This window comes from Sinocyclocheilus rhinocerous, unplaced genomic scaffold (genome assembly GCF_001515625.1).
Source record: "Sinocyclocheilus rhinocerous isolate Xijiao unplaced genomic scaffold, SAMN03320098_v1.1 scaffold584, whole genome shotgun sequence".
Taxonomy (NCBI): Eukaryota; Metazoa; Chordata; class Actinopteri; order Cypriniformes; family Cyprinidae; genus Sinocyclocheilus; species Sinocyclocheilus rhinocerous.
In genome coordinates, this window is record NW_015630348.1 from 350,194 (window position 1) to 371,978 (window position 21,785).

The following is a 21,785-nucleotide window of genomic DNA, read 5'->3' on the forward strand; positions in this document are numbered from 1 at the left end:
TGTCTTTGAAAGTTTCTTTTAACCAGGCCAACTTGTCTAAAGTGTATTTTAAACTGTAATATCACCAGACTCATTTGGTTTCCTCATTTAGTAGCTATTTAGGAAGTGTTTCATGTTCTTATAATTAGAGCTCTTGTCTCTTGGCTCCTTCTGGCCCCTCCTCTCTCCACTCTGTAGTTTTATCTTGACACGGCTCGTACCGCAGATCAAAAAATTGTCCCACTGAGGATGCCGTACTGCTGGCAATTACCAAGATGTTTATTATATCTGGTGTAATAATTTTGGTCGCTACAGGGATTATTTAAAAGTTATTACTGCTTTGATGCTTGCGCTTTTCTCAGGTTGTGATTGTGTGTTTAATTGTACCAAAGTGACACATAAACCCCATCTTAATTTAATGAAAGCAAGAAAGTGAGATTATTAAAATATGACTGCATCGGCAGCCCGGCTGTGTAATTATTTTGGTAAATTTGTTGCTGGGAGGCATGATAGGGCAAACTGTACTCATTTGCAGGAGGCTAATTTAATAAACCTCAACCCTCTTTATATGAAGGTTGAATGTTTTCCTGTTTAACCCAATTGAAAACCACACCAATTTGCTGTACTAATATTTCCAGCACTATCAGGCTAATGATGCTAACTCCAAACAGCCCGGAACCAGTAATTAACGGAGATGCTAATGAAAAGGTGACGGCACCTCCAGAAAAGCTACGGCCAACACTATCTATCTCGGACCGGTGGAAAATTCCTCCTTTTATCTCACAGCCCATAATCCTCCTCTTCTAATTAGCCACTGCATTCAGGCAGAATGGAGAATCGCAACGTTCATCCCCGCTTTTCCGGAGAGATTGAGAGAGCAGGGTTCAACCCAAAGAGACTAGTGAGGAAGAGAGAAATGCTGTCGGTAGGAGGAGGGGAGAGACAGCAGTGTGTGTTACACTCTGCTGGTCACCTGTCAGCTGTCAGAGCAATTACAGCACCTCCTAGTGTTAAATGTTTAAAGTGCGCATTAGCATGTAGCACAGTGGCATCCTGTCCCTGTGATCCTGCAAGGCTGGCACTCGGAGACAAGCCCCTGTGCCGCCACAAATCGCTGCAGACAGCTCGCTGTTAAAATCAATATGCTGCAGTTTTGTAGCGCTTCCGTCTGACTGTGCGGCGTTGTCTAATATAATGTAAATAATAAATTATCAGAAGCAGATTACCAGGCGCCGGAGACACTCCACCTCACAGTCACCCGCTGATATAAGTGCTCAAGAGCACTAATAGGGTCGCATGTCCCACTTTGCCACATCTTTTTTGCTCCTGCTCAGTCTTTTGAATATCCTACAATTAAAAAATAAAGGTTCCAAAAAGTGGATTTTCACAGCTATGGAAGAACCATTTTGGGTTCCCAAAAGAACCTTTCAGTGACCAGTTCCTAAAAGAACCATTTATTTTTCTTAATGTGAAAAATGTTTTTCCACTATATGGAACCATTTGTGGAATCTCACTATTACAAAGAAAGGTTCTTTATTGGCATCTTTGGTTCCATGAAGAACCAATCAAATTTGAGGACTGGAATTAACTGTATCTAACAAATGGTTGTATACAAAGAATTGTATTTAAAGAAATCAATCAAATGATGGAGAAAAGCGCAGGAACAGGCATATAAATATATGCACTGTGCATTCACATACAGTATGTAGAGAGAGAGAAAGGGAGGGAGCAAGAGACATATTAACAAACAGTGTCATCAGCAGACTTTTAACTCTGTTGACTGTCATTTTTAGAGGCCTTGTGCCAAAGCATAATGTAATAAAATAATATAACAATGTAATTGTAATAAAAATGAAATAAGATTCTTTAGATGTTCTTTACACCATGGAAAAACGATTCTTTTAAGAATTGTTCACAGAAAGGTTCTTTGCCGAACCCAAAATGGTAATTCTATGGCAATGCTGTGAAAACCCCCTTTTGGAATCTTTTTTTTAAGAAGGTTCCATGAACACTAAAGGTACTTCATTGAACCAAAGCCAATAAAGAACCTTTATTTTTCAGAGTGTACAAAAAGAATAAGTGGATTCATTAGAGATAATTAGAGACAAAATTAACAATTAAATTAATTTTGAAAACATAGAGTTTGATTTTAATTTTCCCCTTTTGCAAGGCCTCCTGTGAGCGCTGCCGTTATTCAACTGGTAAAATGTAGCATGGACCCATTTGCTGTGGGTTAAAACAGCAATTAGGTTTTAGTGGGACACGCCAGATAACAGGAGACGAAGACAGGGAGCGAGTGAGCTCTAATTAGGTCAGTGGAAGAGAAAAGCAGCGCATTCGGTCTCTGTGAAAAGGTCCCTCTGTCCTTTGCGTCCCATTTGCGGGTGACTGGATAAGACAGGTGAAGGCAAGTAGAAGTGGTAGCTGTCAATACGCCTCCCTCGCTCCCCTTCCCTCTGATGCCAGGAATTATTTGTGAGAGCAGGTGATGACAAAAGGATGTCGCTCGCTCTCAAAGCCTCACCTGCCGTCCCGTCACACCCATGGAGGGTTGATTCCATCAGACACGCGAGGGGGAACCAACTCCCTCCTTTACATTTCTCTCTGCTCTGCTCTTTTCTCTAATCTCATCATTTCTGTATCAAAGCACAGTAAACGAGTGTTGTCCTGCTCTAGCTCGAACCTCTGAGCTCCTCCTCTTCCATGCTACACATTTCCATCTTTCAAAGACAAATCCTACATATTTTGCAAAGGCATTATTAGTGTTGTCCAGCTAAACTTAAAAGTGCTGTAAAATCACTTTATGAGCATGGTTTAGTTTATGTCAATGCCTTAATCATTTGCTATTGCTATTGATAGTCAGAGGCATGAGCATAAATTTTAAATACAAAAAATTGTCAGCTTTTCTATATGTACTGTACATATATTCCTACAAGTACTACTCTGATTTCATGGGGTATAAGTATTCTGGGTTATTTATCTAATCTGAGTGAAATGATAAGAATAGGTTTTGTGTAGCAGCAACAGCTTATATCTTATTGATATAAGTGGGAAATTATCATTTTTTGACAGTCACAAAATATTTATTAAACATATAGAAATGTATAATTAATTTATATACAAAACTATAATTCATATATTACGAATAAATAAACAATTAAATATATTATACATTAAATTAACCTAGATTAATATATGACAAAAATTTTCAGTGAGAAGTTCATTGTTTGTTCATGATACCATAATAAAATAACTAATACAAACCATGTCAATAATAATACATAATCATTTAATTCATGTCACTAACACCTAAAAAGGTAGGCTTTACTTTTACTAGATAGTAAAAAGGATTGTGAGGTAACTATCCATAAAGCACAGTTTTGAATTGAAAACAATTTTTGCAGACATCATATTGAATGGCATTAGGTCAAAAAACAATATTTCTTTAAGGTTAATCTGACTGCATCCTTCTATCCTGGTGTTTTTTAGGGAATTTAGGGATGTGTGAGTAACTGAGTATTACTCAGGTTGGTTTGTTTGAGCCCTGTGGCAGTGAGTAACAGTGTACTGTAAAGCTCCAGTCTTCACACAAAAAGCAGGCGGTCTAATGATCCCACTGGCTGCTAACCCTCAGGCCTGCGCTGTCCCTCCATTCCCACCCTTCCTTCCTCCCTCCCTCCCTCCATCCATCCCTGCCACATCTGCTGCTTCTCGCCAAAGGAAAAAAATCAATCTCTCCATCATGAATTATTGAGGTGTTTGCCTACAGCCTCTGAAATATACAGGAGGGTGGTCTCTCTCTGTATCTCTCTCCCACTCTCCCTTTCTCTCTTTTCTTGTACATTTAGTTTAAGATATGTAAATTATTTTTTTTCTTACTTTCCACCTATTTGTGCAGTTCACATTGCTTTGAATGTATTGTGTGGTATCTTGTATTTCCCTCTGAGCGGTGCAATTAATTTGTGGCTTGTGTACATGGACGATGCACAGTACAGAGGCTGTTTACAGAAAATATATCTGTTTGTCCATCGCATTCTGTATGATTAGCTTAAACAGAGGTCATTTATGCTGAATTAGTCAATTACAGGCATTAAGCCAGAGACGGAAGGGTTCGATGTGTAAATCTTAGCAGAAAATGGACAAAACAGCTGCAAACTGAGAGTTAGAGCACTTGCACTCTCTAAACCCTCCCTTACCGAACTCAAGTTTGACTTGTTACACCATCGACTGCTGTACTACTGCTGGTCTTGCTCGCTCACACACCTCCACTGGCACTTGTAAACAATAGTTTTAGCTGCAATGATTACATTAAATCAGACAGTTGTCATATGACATTCATTATCCCTCCTCCAGTGGCAGCGTTTGATTGACAGCTCCCTAAAACCCATGTGTGGTGGCTGCACATCATTGCCTGGCTTCAGCTATCAATTACAGGCTTGAATTTGAAGCATTTATTATGTAAAATAATTCTCCCGTCTGCACTGCACTCGTCTCCTGGGTCTGAACCCGCTGTCTGAAGTGAAATTTCTCTCCTCGCTCTCCTCTTTCACGTTCATTGTCTCTCGCTCACTCGTTCTGTCTCACTCAACTCTTTGTTGTTATTTCGCAGAGAGTGTGTCTTGCATGCATTTCTCTTAAATCGACACGGCCCAGAAGGTAATGACATAAGATGCCAGTGGATTGTCTGAGAGAGGAAATGCAGCAATTCAAACCGGTTAATGCTCAAGAGCTTTAGTATAGCAAGAGGAACAGGCCACATTAATTGTACCCTCTTTGGAGTGAGCATACAATATACTATGATACTTTAAAGTATATATATTTATCTTTTTTATGTTTAGCGGGCTAATGGTCGTCTTGGACTTATACTGACAACTAGTGGCATGGATGCAGCATAATGCAAAGGCATTGCCACATGATACCATTGCAGAAATGTGCAATTCAGTCAGCCATGACTCATTTAGTCCATTGGTGAAAGTGTCAAATAAGAGGAGGGTTAATGATATAAAGCGGTTGATCATGTGATCTCAAAAATGGCATCCCCTATGAGGCGGCCCACTTAATGTAAAATAATGTATTTGATTAAAAAAAAAAAACAGTAATATTGTAAAATATTATTACAATCTAAATCAATGTTTTCTATTTGAAAATATTTTATAATGTAATTTACTATATGATGGCAAAGCTGAATTTTCAGCATCATTACTTCAGTCATCAGTGTCACATGATCCTTCAGAAATCATTCTAATGCTGATTTGCTGCTCAAGAAACATTTATTATTATTATCAATGCTGAAGACAGTTGTGCTGCTTAATATTTTTGTGGAAACTATGATCCATTTATTAGTAAATTTTTTTTTTTTTACTTTTTATTCATCAAAAATATATCAAACAACATTTATATTGAACACTGTAACAATGTAAGTATACATATTTCTTAAAACCTCAAATGAGAAAACATTACTAGTGTACCTTTAATATACAATACATGACAAATTAGAGGTTTTTCATAAATAAATAAATTCTGTGCACAAAAAACGGTCCACACAAGCTCAGCTAAACAGGACTAAAAATAAATAATGCTTTCACTCTGAGGAAACATTTGTAGACAATGGATGACACAGAGTGCGAATTCTTCTACTCTCATGTTATGATAAGAGAATTCTCTTTGCTCGCTCGCCGTTTCTTCTTTCTCTCTCTTTCTTTCTGAAATAGTTCTTCGGTTGCATTTGGCACCAAACTCGCATGCCAGTGCAGAAATCCAGCCATAATAAATGGAGGGAGGAGGGAAAAATAAGACATCTGAAAGACCAGCTAAGCAAGCCGGTGATATTTCTTTTTTTTTGCCGGGGACAGATCTTTTGGAGATGTGTATTGTAAGCAATTTTAGAGCTGTCAGCACAACATGCCTACTGGGCTCTGCTTTGCTTAAAGCGGAAGGAGGGGAAGGTTAGACTTGTTGTAGCTGTCGGATTGTTCTACTTGCGTTATTATTATTTTATTTGCAGTATCTGGTCTTGAAGGAATTATGAGCATATTAGAGACCGTTCAGGAGAGAGGCTAACCGACGCACTTGTGTATTTTCAAAGCATGAGCGATATGTTTTTCTAAAGGGGGGCAGAGAGAGAGAGAGAGAATGACAAACAGAGGCTGAAACGGACAGCAAGTTACAGGGCCGCCCGGCTTTAACGCTGCCGCTCAGAAGATTAGCCTATCACTCATCAACATGGTGTCGCCTTACTCAATTAGCCACAACTCAAACTCTGTGTTTTAAACAACTGCAACATTCCTATCATGCCCACACAGTAGAGGTAATGGAGAACTGCCTTGAGAGGACATCTGCCCCTGCTCCCATTAAGACAGCCCATGCTGCTGTCTCACCGAGGCATTCTGGGAGACGGGAATGAAGATAAGATGGTGTAAGGTGAGGAGAAAGCGGATGAAGAAAGATATCATGCCATACCGAATGCCACTTTGAGTGTCGCTCCATGGCAAGAACTGGCATCAGCTGTGTCTCCCAGAAATGGACACATTTATATTCTCTTTCTCTCACTCTCCCCCTCTCACACTCTTATGGTCTGCGTTAGCCTTCATAAAATATTCATGTTGGTTGTGCTCAGTGCCATAATTGCCATCTCAGCTTCTGAATAATTAATGGCTGGTGCCGTTGACTTGGTCTCATTTACTGAGAGTGTGGGTAATACCATACTCGCACATGCCACATGCTCTAATGCCATGCTGCTGCAGTTAGTGCTGACTCCAGATCAGCCGCTCTCTCTGCACGCCGCTATCATTCATCTGAAACCACCCTCACAGCTAGTCAAATGCATTTAAATCAATAGCACTAGTGACTTAGGCTACAAGTATCACTGCAAACACTGGGGGGCAATTTGATTTCGTTTGATGTGCTTTTAGGAGTGACTCGAACTCAATGAGAGGCTGCAGAGACTTTCCCAAACGCTCTTTCGTTTATTAAAGTGCATTTTTCTGTGATCGTTGCATTTTGAGTGGGTGTCTGATTGGAAAGAGCACTTTCCCGTGTGGATGTTTTGTATTTAATTTGACGTCGAGCGAAACAGGCTTCATTTTTGTGAATCATTCCTCGGCTGAGATTTGAGGAGAATAACGCAAACGGCTTAACGGCTGAGTGTCCAAGTTGAGCGACCCTGCAGGAGAGTTAATTAACAGGCCAGAGCTGAGCGGACAGATGTGACCCCTAGACAGACCGAGGTCAAAGGTCAATTTGTTGAGGATTACATTAACCCTGCCTACACCAACCCCAACCCCATCACCCTTCGACTGCTGCTTTAATTCATTGCTCTCCTTCTTTTTCGGCCTGACATTCACTCTTACCCCTCTTCACGGCTTGGGTAAGCTGCAATCACCCATTAGTGCACTGCTAAGTGAACTTTACAGGCTATTTGACTCACTGTGTTCAGTCCGAAGGGCACTGCAAAATGCACAGGAAACAATAGTATATCACATCACAGTAAGTGTAGAGAAAAAAATTCCAAGAAGTCACTGCAAACCATCTGAATATCACAGAAAAATTTGTTAAAAATAAACACAGGGAGGAGGTGAATTATCCACAGCTGCTTGTGGGTATAAAGCACACAAGATGTGACCATTACAATATTATCATCATAGCCATAGGTCAAGAAGCAGTTAAAAAGACACACAAATTTTTAAATAAAATCACACAAGTTATTTTTATATTACATATCACAGCCATCATGTATTGTAAATGTTTGGCTTTTTGATCATACAAATTCTATTAATTTAAAGAAATAAAATATTCAAATTAAAATCTGAATATAAATATTAAATAATCAGCACAACTGTTTTCAACACTGATAAAATGAATGTTCCTTTAACAGCAAATCAGCATATTAGAATGATTTCTGAAGGATCCTGTGACACTGCAGACTAGAGTAATGGCTGCTGAAAATTCAGCTTTGAAATCATGGAAATAAAATATATTTAAAAATGTAAAATAAAGATAAAATAAAAATAAAAATCACAGGCTCCAAACTTTAGAATGGTAATGTAGATGTATATCTGTGCGATGTGTCTCATGTGTTTGATGACACTGCAGCATTCCCAAATGGGGCATTTTCTCAAGTGAAGTGAACTTCAACAGATATATCCCGCTCAGTGTGTATAGCGAGCAATGAACACTGCATAGAACCCCTGTGAATCAGAGCGCAGCTACTCTCTCATTCTTCCACGTCGTCATCTGTACTCTTTCCATCTCAGTTACAGTTTCATTAGCAGCCGGTTTGATGTGCCTAAAAGTACAATGTAAGAGTTATTAAGCAGAGCAGTATGTATGACAGGTCAGGCTCTGTGCTGTGACTTAAACTCATCCTACCAATCAGACACTTGGAGCGTTGCCCTCTTCCTCATGCTGACTGTGGTAATAGCCCTCTCTAATTGAAGTGCTCTTAGCCACGCCATTTGCAACGTACCGTCCAATCTCTTCTAAAAGCATAAGGTCCCTGTCCGAAGTGCCCTATGGAGGGGACAGTGCGCACTTTATTAAACATTACACGTGTGATTACATGTCCCCTCCCTGTTCGGCAGGCATCGGAGTACTCTCGCTATTGCTAATGGAGCTACAGGGTCAACAAAGTCAAACTATACCCACATTACACATGTGGATGAGGGCTCTAAAAACTATGAGTGAGTGTTTATGTGAACGTGGCGTGCGGTTAGGAGACCAGAAGGACAAATCCATATCGCGGAGGGAAAGAAAGACAAAGGATGTCTTCCTAAAGTGAGGGCACCCAGGGTTTTGCGGGGGATTTAGGAGGACTATGAGAGTGTGATGTCAGCGATGGGGTTAAGCCCAGACTTATCTCCACACAAAGCAGAAAAGAGAGTAAGAGAAGGAAAGCGAGAGCGTGGAAGAATAAGGGACAGGTCAGGAGCGCTCAGACAGGGTCAGTGGCAGGAGGGAATCAGTGGGGAAGAAAGCTGCGGCTTAGAGCTCTTAAATGATATTATAGACGAGGCCTGTAGCGCTAATCTGTTTACCCAAACAACACAGTGGATAACACACAAACATGTTTTTATCAATGCACACACACTGAGCTGCAAAATGCAAGATGTGATCTATATGCGCAGTGCTATGCATGATATCATATTTGAAATATATACACACACAAACACACACATACAGTGTGCATTTTCCATCTGACATGCTACAAGGCACAAAGGCATGAGAAAGGAATGAATGGATTGACACATATGGATGTGAAATGGTGTACAGTAGATTAAAGAGCAAAGGATGAGACCTGGACCGCTTATCCTAGAGGAATCACAGCCAGCACAAACAGACTATGCATCTTACATTCCTTCAGCACTAACAAGCCAGCTGCACAAACACACACACACACACACACACACACACACAGACACAGACACAGACACACACACACAGACACACACACACACACACACACATTTGTTTTCATATCGTGGTGGGGGCTTTCCATTGACTTCTGTTGTTTTTATAATAAGCTACTACAGACTGGCCTAAACCCAAACTTTAACTTTGACTAACTTTATGTAGCCTATAAAAAAAGCTATATTTTTTTAAATAATTTTATGTAAATCATTTTAACCTTTAAAGACAGCCCTGTGTGTTTAGTTACATATGTATGTATCTAAAACAATGGAAATTACCTAATTATTTCTTAGTGTAGCTCAGGAAAGGAAGATATGTTATTATGTGTGCTTTTTTTTTTTCTGTAGAAGTGAGCTAAATCTGACAAAACCACCATCTGGTGAAATAAATTATTTTCATGATCATATATATATATATATATATATATATGAAAATAAAAAATGTTTTCTGTTATGGCGACATTTAGGTTTGGATTTGTAAAATGTATAATGACCTAAATATCAAACCAGGAAATATGCTATTGGTATATGGGTACTATGGGCCCTTCCGGTTCCTGACAATTAACCTGTCTGCCATGCTGCTGAGTGGTTTGTGATTGTAGCTCCATGTAGCTTCGCTTTTCTGTTGAATCTGCCAAAATGTCTTCTCGGCCTCCATACCAGAAAACTCACCTGTTGGAATGTGCTTCCTAAATCTGAATGTTTCAGATCCAGATGAGGGTAACATTGCACTACATACACTACCATATATATATATATATATATATATATATATATGAAAATAAAAAATGTTTTCTGTTATGGCTTGACTGTGAGGTTAGAAATCTAAAATAAAATATAAAAACATTAGACTTCTATAGTATGTCCCACTTTTGACAGCTCAGTAAAAGTTCTTAGAAGTTGCCTTCACTGAGTGTCAATGCATTTGTGTGAGTAGTGACAGACAGCAGATATAATAGTGGATAGATGCTGCAGACAGACGTTGGTTTTCAACTATACCAGTGCAGTGAACCGGAAAACCATGAATGAAGAAAAAAGAGAGAAACCCTGCTGTGCTAATTAATATTGTAGATTTCAGACCACAGAAAAGGAGGGAAAACACACTGAATCACAGCCATACAAGATTTGACAGCCCACTGGATTCAGCATAAAAAACACTGTTCTTAAAACCCATAAATAATAAACACTTACAAATCATTTGACACACATTATTAATTTGATTGATGAATGGCACAGTAATATTCACAATATTGGATGTTCCCCTGGGAAATTTAGTAGGTGCGTCTAGCTGCTGAATTTATACATCTCTGAATAATAGTTGATAAGGATTCTACTATGGTTCCTTTATGAGGAAATCTCGCTGGATTTGTGACTATTGTGAGTCTAATTGCGCTTTGGAGTGACCTCAACATCACACTTCGATCTCTCTTGATCTTTCTCCTGCTTTCTTCTCCTTTTCTGACTGACCTGTTTCTGGGTTCTCGACAGATGATCTGTGCTTCATTTCTAAGACCAGTGTGTGCGTGTGAATAAACTGTGACCTTATAGTATGAATGCACAGAATAGTAAAAGTCTATACAGAAAAGTATGTTAACAACAAATATTAGATCTAATGCTGTCAATGTCAGTACCACACAACACTGAAATCTTTACCTCATTCTCACACCACAGTTTAGATTAAAACAAAACAGACTTACCTCATAAATTCTGTTATTCTGTGTTTTTCCAGGTTTTTCCTGAAATTCTTCCTCAAATGCAACCAGAACTGCCTAAAGAATGCAGGGAACCCACGAGACATGCGGCGATTCCAGGTAGGACCACATTCAACCAAATTAAAGTGGCAAAATTGCCATTTTAACCATGTATGTTAGTGGATAAGCTACACTTGCATTGCTTGCTGCGTGAAATGGCAACACTAAAATGTCCATTAATAACATTAAAATCATTATTATATTAAATAATACTCAACAATTAAGTAGTTAATGAACAACTAAATAGTTTGAAATGACATGAAATGTAATATATTTCAGAGATATCAATTGATTAACTTTTTAAAATAAATTAATTACGTAATACATGGTGATTAATCAGCTTTAAATACAATAAATCACTTTTATCAATATCTGAAATACATTCAATATTTAAATAATATTTAAAACACCTTAAATTAAGATAAGCATTGAAATCATTGAATATATATTACGAAACATGGCCCTTATAAATTCTGTTTTTCAATTGACAATCCAGTGTATTTCACTAAAAATGTATGAATGGTTGACCAATGAAAGGTTTTCTTAACAGATAAAGTGCGAGCACTAGAGAATATATAAAGAGATATGGATGTAGAGAAGAGAGAGAAAAAGAAAGCTTTGAGCGAATGAAGTGGCTGCCCAGAACAGGGATAATGTAAGCGGTGTTTGCCAAGTCACATCAAGCCTCTTCCTCTCTTGAGATTGAGAGACCTCTCAAAGCCTGAGAGCCATTTAAATCAAGAGGCTCCTCAGTTGCTGTGGGACACTTCTAGTCTACGTCTTCAGCTCTGTGAGAGCTGTTAGCTGCTGTCATTGTTCCAGGCTCTCTGGTGAAATGTGCCTGTTCGTCAATTTATCAGTCAGCAGTTACTTACAGGCATACCGTGTGTATGTGCTGCCCCAACACTTCAGCTGTTTGTTTGAGCTACGTATTAATTTGTATACAAGTATACATACAGAGTATGTCTTTGCGGGTCAAGTGAAGTACTGTCGGCATTTGTCTCTTTCAGGTGGTGGTGTCTACGACGGTGAGCGTGGATGGACACGTCCTTGCTGTGTCTGATAACATGTTTGTTCACAATAACTCTAAACATGGACGCAGAGCTCGCAGGCTGGACCCATCTGAAGGCAATCCATCATACCTGGAACACGGTGAGTGTACTCACTGTATCTGTTTACATGCGGTTTGTTGAGAAATAAAGAACACACGTGTTTCATATTGATATACACAAACTCTTTATATCAATTTTTTTTTCGTATAGTGACAGAAAAAATGAGACAAATGGAAGAAACAGTCTGCAGGAATAAAAGACGTAGTGTAATGTAGTGCAACCCAATGTAAAATTTCCTTCATTATACTTTCCCTCACAACCAACTCTTTTATTTGCGCACAGCTATGTAGTTTCATGGTTTGGCTTCATGAGCACAGATGGCTGCCCATCATGGCTAGCACTGTGCTCTTCCCTTACGTCAACTTATAAACTTACAGACACAGCTTAAAGCTGAAGTGTGCCATTTCTAACCAACTTACTGTCACCAAACGGTATTGCAAAAATAGTGATTTCAGGTTTCCTGAACCCTCCCTCATCTTCAATTGTCTTTATAGTCTTGTATGATCAGGACAAAACAAGTATCACAGTGTTACAAACCCACAATGTTCACTGTTAACTTACTTATAGTTGTCTCAGCATATGAAGGGGATATGAAAAAAAGCTTTAAAATTAAAAACAAGTCAGTGAATGTTGAACAGTGGCAACAGGCAAGTTCACATGCAACAAATTACAAATGCAACAGGGTCAGTCCCACTGGAAAAACCTGGAGTGATTTGCTAATTGAAACAATCGTAATACACTGTAAAAGCTATTATTTTGAGCATTATTTTTGTCTTATTGTCCATTACACTTATATAAATATCTTTAATACAGATAAATTGTTTGTATTTTCTTGTTTTAAGTGTAGACATCGTAGAGCATTTTGTGTGACTTATGCTTAAGACCATATATACAGTATATATATACACACATATGCCAAGGGGGTAAGAAAATCAGTGTATTTCAAGATCTATTCTCTTATTACCATATGCAATTTTACTTAATAAATGTATCTTGCTTTAAGGATATTTAGATAATTCTACTGGAAAACAAGACAAAAATACTGATTAAAGGTGCAGGTGAAATATTTCCCCACACAGATTTCGCATCGGGTTCAGTTGGTCATGCTGAGTTTGCCATGTTGAGTAACAGAAAGCTGCTTCATTAAAGTGACTTCTGTGAGAGCTGTGCTTCATACGTCACTAATTACTGACAATGGACCTTTTTGGTCACAAAATCTTGTGCCAGGACCTTAAGAAAAAGGTATTTTTTTCAGTATAACTCATGAATTTGAACCTGAAACCTTTCATCCAGCCCAGAGCTTTAATCACTACAGTATCTCACACTACCCTTCCAGACTACTTTCAACTAGTTTGCACACTTTATTATTTAATGATCCAGGGTGCAGTTGAGCACAGACAAAACTCTTGACTCTCCACTGGCTGAAAGACAACTCTGACCATTTAATCAACCACAGCACGTTTATGTGCTGCTGTCATGTTTTAATGCCACTAACACTACCAAATATTAAAGGTGGTTTGAGCTAACCTGGCTTTCATTTGACTAACAAACAGCATACCAACACTAGCTGTGCAGTAAAGCACCAACAATGCACCAGGGCTAAGAAAAGAGCAGTGAATTCAGCATTCCCCAAGTGGCCTGTTCTCTTTAGGTTTGAACTGAACATGTGTCTTATGAGACCTCTAAGGCTTAAGCCCCGAGCATTTATTTTCTGAATGGCATGTGGCTTTATCTGCTGTCCTCTTCTAGTGTTGCAGGTTATGGTGCGGCCCTCCTAAATCTGTCTAATAATATGTGGACATGATTTGAGCACTGATTTGATCCTCAGCCGCAATCAAATCCAATCATTTTCTCATTTATATTTGGGATGATTCTAGAGAAGAACATATTTTTCAGTTGGACTGTTAGCCTCTATTTATGATAAGAAACTGAGGATTTGAATGATGATGATTTGATGATGATGATGCTGATGATGATTAAGTTCTCTCTATTCTCCTGGGGACGTCTTCAGTGTTTAAGCACAGTTTCCACTGCACGGAGAAAATTTAAAAAGTCGGTTTTCTAAAGCCTGGACAAATTTGAAAATATGTGGAGGTTTATTATTTTTCTTTCCTTCTCTTTTTTCCAAAAGAAAGTATAGGATAATTCCAGAGACAGACAGGCTTATATTGTAATTCCTCATTATGTCTAATATAAAACCCTGACATGCACATATAGATATATTTTTCTTGGAGGGCAATGCAGAAATTCCAATGTCAGAGCTCCAAAATTCAATACAGAGTTATTGTAGTAACTAAATTCCACTTGAAATTGAAACACCTGTCATTCACTGTGTGCTACACATTCCTGCCCCTTGGTATGATCTTATTAAAGGAACAGTTCACCCAAAAATGAAAATGTGCTCACCCTCAGGCCATCCAAGATGTACATGAGTTTGTTTCTTCATCGGATTTAGCATTGCATTACTTGTTCACCAATAGATCCACTGCAGTGAATGGGTGCCATCAAAATGAGAGTTCATACAGCTGATAAAACATCACAAAGTAATCCACAGGACTCCGGTCCATTGAATAATGAAATCATGTTTGTAATAAACAATAACTTTAAACCATTGATTCCGGCCAAAATACAAGTCCTCTATCCATAATATTGCTTTCTACAGTGAAAAAGTTGTCTCGTCTGAAACAGGAGAGAAATATGCTCAGATCAAGCACTGTTTACAAGAGAAAATAGTCCAAAACAGTTCTAAACAAATATGTTGGTCAAAACATTTGTGGATGAGAAGGCGTTATTATGGATTATGGACTTCCATTTGTTTCTTACAAACATGCCAGCTTTTCACTTCACGAGATGTTAATCAGTGTACTGGAGTCATGTGGATTACTTGTGGATTATTGTGATGTTTTTATCAGCTGTTTGGACTCTCACTTTGACGGCACCCATTCAGTGCAGAAGTTCCATTGGTGAGCAAGTGATGTAATGCTAAATTTCTGTTGAAGAAATAAACTCATCTATATCTTGGATGGCCTGAGGATAAATATATTTTCTCTTTTTTTGTGAACTATTTTAGCTAATATAATAATGCTTTCCACTCCCAATCTATTTAACACATTTTACCATATTTAAATCCATTCCACAGAATTCTGTAAGTTTTTCTTCAACACAAAATATGGCCTTCTAATAACCAACAGCACACTTCCCTTCTCTCACCCCTGCTTAGCCACTCTTGTCCATTATTGTGTCAGTTTTAAACCATGTCCACTCCCCTCCAGCTAATGAGCCTGTTCTGTCAGATATGGCGAGCATGTGTGTTGATTGCTCTGGGCTGCGGAGACGAGGGCAGTGAGGGCACCAATACGTGAGGTCATGTCACAAACGCACTGTGGTGGAAAGAGGTGTCTGCAGGGCTTGAGAATGTTAGTTTGTAGAAGAGAAAGCTATTGTGCTTGTATCTGAGATGTGTGTAAGAGCGAGCACGCGTACGCTTGCATACAGCGTAAGGGAACAGATGGCGGCAGAGGAGGCACCAAAGTTTAATCCTATCAGATGGATTCACATTCCACCATCTGCTTAATCCATGCGCAATTTCAGCACCCTGCAAAAGAGTCGTCTTAGGCCAAGATTACCATCACAGATTGCTCCACCGTTCCTCTTCATCTCTCCTGGTTTATCACGCCGCCAAATTGCATTATGCCCAGCAGTCACCCACAGCACAGCTTCGAAGAAGAAAAAAAAAAGGAGCACAGACAAACTGGGGAAGTCCTCAAGGCCGCAAAGTGGATTACTTCACTTCTGAAAATTACTACATGGCTGGTACACAGAATATATGTGATATTTTGATTGGTCTAAGGAGATTTGCTTTGTATATTTGGGGTTATTGAAATGCTTTAAAATCAAGTTCCTTAATCTAAAATATGTAATTCCGTACTTAATATGCAATACACCTTCAGGAAAACATTCAACAGGACACTGCAAATATGATATGAATCCTGGAAGACTATAAAGGTCTTCCACAGATGCATCACTATACAGTGTTGCAGTTTGGAATATTATTACTTAGCATTTCTATATTTAACATGGATATAAAAAGTCTTAAACTCACCCAAAAATGATTACACACTTACAGTATAAAACAGACTTTCTGCTGTTGCTGAGTAATAAAAATATATCCTTTTTAATGTGTTTTGTGCAAAAAAAAATCTATGTCTGACTAATCTAACCCTAATGTCTATTATACAATAATCTTACACACTGTATATAGTGATATTTTGTGCAAATTGAGTTAAAATGCTGTTTAATTATGTTACCCAATATGAGATCCTCATTATTTTTGTACAAGATTAAATAAATACAGCTTTTTCTGCAAAATAAATAAAAACACCTCCTATGTACATTTATTACCTTTCAAAGTTTGGGGTCAGTAAGATTTTTCTTTAAAGAAATGAATAGTTTCAAAAACTATTTTAAACTATTGTTTAAAAAACTGTTGTTTTTTTTAATTAAAATGTTTTCACAAAATGTTTCTACAAAAATATTAATCAGCAATATTTACAACATTGATAATAATGAGAAATGTCTATTTATGCTTAAGATCTGCTTAAGGACCATGTAACAATGAAGACTGAAGTGACTGCTGAAAACTTTGCCATCACAGGAATAGAATAAATGTTATACTTTTTTTAACTATAAATGCAGTCTTAGTAAGTATTAAAGAATTTCAAAAACATAAAAAAAAAAATCTTACCGACCCCAAATTTTGGAATGGTAATGTAGCTAGCTTCTATTCATTTGTAGCTTGTAGTGGTGCTAACTGCTTTTTCAAGAGGGTAGCATGATTGCACTATAGCTTCACAAACCACAGTTTAGCTTCCACAACATCGTTCCCCAGACTATTTTTCCCCTGCTGTTGAAACTCTCCATCTCCCCTGCTATTATATACGCTAGCTCTTCCCAGGGCATCGCCGGTGGCTGACATACACCAGTTTGAGCTGTGCGAGTGAGGCCTACAGCCTCGTCTCATCTCAGTTCAGGTTCTATCAGCAGCACCGAGCACCTCCTGCACACAGGCCATCTGCCTCTGCCGCACGTCTGCCTCAGTTAGGTGCACTATCATATGAGCGTCGAGTGTAGCCCCCCACCCTCGCCCAGGGGTCCTGCCTACAGTCAGAGCGGTGTGTAACGCTTGTTAAAGGATGTGTGTTCAGTTCCCTATACCAGAGTCACAGTGGACAACAGAGCCACCCGTGATAGACTCTCCTGTTCTCTGTCTCCGAGGACTCTTACTTTTCCTTTTTGTTCTCCCTCATGTCTTTTCCTTCTATTTAAATCCAGCAGCAAATTGGAACAACAGTAATTAGTCGGTTAAAGTGCCTTCAGTGAGACACCAAGCTTTAGAATCCGGTGCCAAAGTTCAACACGCTGAAATGAAATTTAAACTCATTAAGGTGTTGAATTTTTATGGCTGGCTGCTGTTTTCTCAGAGTGTCCCAGGGCGCCTGGCCTTTTGATCGACTGCTGTAAGGACTCCGGATTTCTCTGTGCCTGGCGAACTCCGGCGCTCATGACATTTGCACGAGTGTCATAAAACAAGCGCTCGCACCTGGCCCCCTCCCTCCTCGCACTCACATGGGGTCAGTGTAATATTTAATAAAGGTGTGTGTATAATCAAGCGGAATTAGCATTCGTGTTCTCCTTCCACCCCCAGAGGGGAAGGAGGGAGGGGTTGGAGGGAGGAGTGCTGCTATTGTACACTCATCACTGACTGATCTTTTCCAGCCTGACCCTCAGATTTCATTAATTATGTCCATGACTAAAACAAAGGCGGAGGGGAATTATGCCTTTTATAAGCAGAGCACCAGGGGGGCTTTCATTCTGTCTTGTCTCCCTGCTGTTTTGCCTGCTCTCAGTTTGGTCAACCGAGTCTGAGCATCTGTGGACCAGAATGCATAAGTTGCATATGTCATATAACAATATCAAAATAACAAAACATTTAAATAAATGACAGATGAACATGAGTGTGCATGGGGACGACCAGAAATAAGTGGGAAAAGACATGTAGAGAAATCATCAAGCGAAAATATACAAAATATAGATAATGCAGAATATTGTAGTCTAATCAAAATTCATCATACTAATGCATCACCCTTACAACTATATGGAAATTGTGCAAACATGATTTTACTTATTATTATATGATTTTAATATTAATATTCTGGCTGATGATAATTATTTTCATGATATGAGATATACTAATTTGACTAAATAATTTCAAAATAAAACATTAAAAACTAAAATAGCTTTAGTAATATTTTTAAATGCTAAAATTGAGTTTGTGTTACAACTTTATATTGTATATATTAATTATTTTTATTATTATTTTTAATTTGTATATAAATTGTATATATATATATATATATATATATATATATCTGGAGTAATGATGCTGAAAATTCAGCTTTGCCATAACAGAAATAAATTACATTTTAAGATATAAAACATTTATTTTAAATAGTAATAATATTTCACAATAATACTGATTTTACTGGGTTTTTTTGTGATCAAATACATGCGGCCTTGGTGAAAATTTTAAAAACATTAAAAAAAATTTGAACGGTATACTTTTATATATTTATATACTTTTATTGTAATATAAAATAATTATATCGGTTGACATAGCTCCCACCACTAATTAGCATATGTGACCCTGGACCACAAAACCAGTCATAAGGGTCAATTTTTTTAAAATCAAGATCTATCGATAATCTGAAAGCTGAATAAATAAGCTTTCCATTGATATATGGTTTGTTAGGATAGGACAATATTTGGCCGAGATACAATTATTTGAAAATCTGGAATCTGAGAGTGCAAAAAAATCAAAATCGCCTTTAAAGTTATCCAAATGAAGTTCTTAGCAATGCATATTACTAATCAAAAATTTAGTTTTCATATATTTACGGTAGGAAATTTACAAAATATCTTCATGGAACATGATATTTCCTTAATAGCCTAATGATTTTTGGCATAAAAGAAAAATTGATAATTTTGACCCATACAATGTTTTTTTGGCTATTGCTAAAAATATACCCCAGCGACTTAAGACTGGTTTTGTGGTCCAGGGTCACATATATATACCTATATCAAATTGTTAAATTATATATGTTTATTAAATAAATGTATATTATCTCTTAAATCGATAACCAATGGTAAAGAGAGAAGAGGGTAACAATGCAGAGCTGTAACAATGCAGATTTAAACTATGGAGTGGAGTTGGAGTGGGGTTTCTGTCACCAGTGAGAATAAGAGTGAAGCTGGAGCAGATTCATTACAGAACACTGAGCGGGGAGGAGACATTGCTGTCACTCCACTCCACTCTCTGATTTCGAGTTGTGTTCCTTCATGTGGCGATGGCTACAATCTAATGTTCCCAAAACACAGCTAGAGATGATCAGGGTGAGGATGCAGGTGATTTCCAGGCAACCACAGCAGTGAATCATGCTACTATACAGGGTAGATTGAGATAAATGATCAGTGAGAGGGCGTCATCTCTCATGCTCGCGCCGCTGTCAGGAAGCACATGGGGATGGCGCAGAGGAATGGCCACAGTCTAATCATATGTGACGACTCTAATGAGTCAGTCACTTGTCATTAAGCTGTGCCTAAAGCTTCCTAATAGAGTGTGGCTCATAAATCTATTTGCCGTAATCAGGAAGAAATCAGTTGCACAGGTTTAGATTTATTTCCTAAGTATTTAGTCTTGTGCATGAAATTATGTCACAGGTAATGCACACGAGTGATGATTTGCTGGCTGCTTCCAGATGTTTATTCTGATGCTTCTTGACATTATTTATGTATTATCTCTTTACAGGTGTCTTGATGTGTACAGGCAAATACATACAGTCATCATTAATGTATATTGCATATGCCTTTTCGAGATAAACTAGCTGTTTATTGTATACAACAGCCACTGGCTTACTCGTTTTTTTCCCTCTTCCTCTTTCTCTAAAACAGCTACCCCTTGCATTAAGGCCATCAGTCCCAGTGAAGGCTGGACGACAGGGGGTGCCACAGTCATCATCATTGGTGATAACTTCTTTGACGGCCTACAGGTCATCTTTGGCACCATGCTGGTCTGGAGTGAGGTCAGTTACCTTTCTATGCAAACTTCTTCCAAAAATAAATCCATGCTCCCGCCAAAAAACAACAACAACAGAGATTTGGGAATCACAACTAGGATCAAACTGAATTTGAATACAAAGAAAAAGCAATTAATGCACCTTTTTAACTAAAATAGTTAAGCAACCTAATTAACAAATATGCCTTATATGGAAGATGCATTCAAAATCCACTTGGCTTACAAATATGAAAAGACACATGCCAGTTTGAATGAGCATAATGCTTCTGTTCTCATTTTTGGTCAGCCAGTCTGTCTGTTTTCCTGTCTGTCCATCTGTTTTGGTCTTTTACTCACTCAGTTTCTGCACTGCTCATGTTGGGAAGAGCTAGATGAAAGAGGTAATTCTATAAAAAGCTTCTCATTGACAATGCCATATTTATCTGAGAGGTGAGAAGAGCAGTGCCTGGCATATGAAAGCCCAGCTAAGTGAGCAATGAAAGGGACGGTTTAAAGCCATGTAAAGCAGCACCAGTGCTGCTGGCTTTGAATATGACAGAGCGTTTGCAGAGAAACTGAGCACTCGCAGCTGCTTTGTAGTTGCACGGATCCTCTTCAAAAGCGACTGAGCACAGTTTCACAAATACTGTAAGCAGTCAAATCATAGTCTAATCAGAGAACAATACACTACTGTTTAATAGCTCAGCTAGACATGGGTAGCTTTAATGCATGTTTTTAATTTTTGTGAACTAGTTCTACAGTACAAGAGTCAGACAATTCAGATGCAAAAAAAGGTGGACAGAATTTTGATTATAAAATGACTTGGATTGTCAGCATCCACAACAAACAAAAGCTTTACTCTAATTGGCTGCATGGTGAGATTTGTGTCACCATGTGCAACTAACAGAAAAGGTAATCTCTGACTCCAGTACTGACCAGTGACTTCTCATAACTTTATGTAGCATGTCATTGATATTTTTCTTATACTGAAATGAGGGACAAAATAAAAGGAAGAATAACTAAAACACTGATGCTCTCAACATCTCAAAATATACTGTAGGATATGTTCAGAATAGAATACATCCTCAGATAAAAGGTACGAAAGCTATCACTTGTGCGGTACCCTTTCAAAAGGTACTAATAGTATGTACACTTTACATACTAATATGTTTAATTTAGGTGTAAATAAGATACAAATATGTACCTTCTAGCTTTTGTACATTATGGTACAGCCCCAGTGACAGCTTTGTACCTTTTGCTTAATATGTAATGTATACTCCACAGTATACACTGTATGCTGCCTACTGTTTTTTTTTTAAAAAAAGCATTAAACATTTAGAGCAACAATACAAGTAGGCCTATATTGTTGTCACATGACATAATTATGTTGCATGTGTGGAAGTGACCATTTAAAATATTTAAAACAAAA

General features: G+C 38.1%; 1 protein-coding gene across 1 annotated transcript in view; it reads left to right on the forward strand.

The window, feature by feature from the left end:
- ebf1a (EBF transcription factor 1a) overlaps positions 1-21,785 on the forward strand; it is a 126,321-nt gene that overhangs the window by 73,613 nt on the left and 30,923 nt on the right. Inside the window, exons 7-9 of the mRNA XM_016552384.1 lie at positions 11,113-11,194; positions 12,145-12,286; positions 20,254-20,384. Of these exons, the coding sequence (XP_016407870.1) occupies positions 11,113-11,194; positions 12,145-12,286; positions 20,254-20,384 (355 nt within the window). The remainder of the gene's footprint in view (positions 1-11,112; positions 11,195-12,144; positions 12,287-20,253; positions 20,385-21,785) is intronic.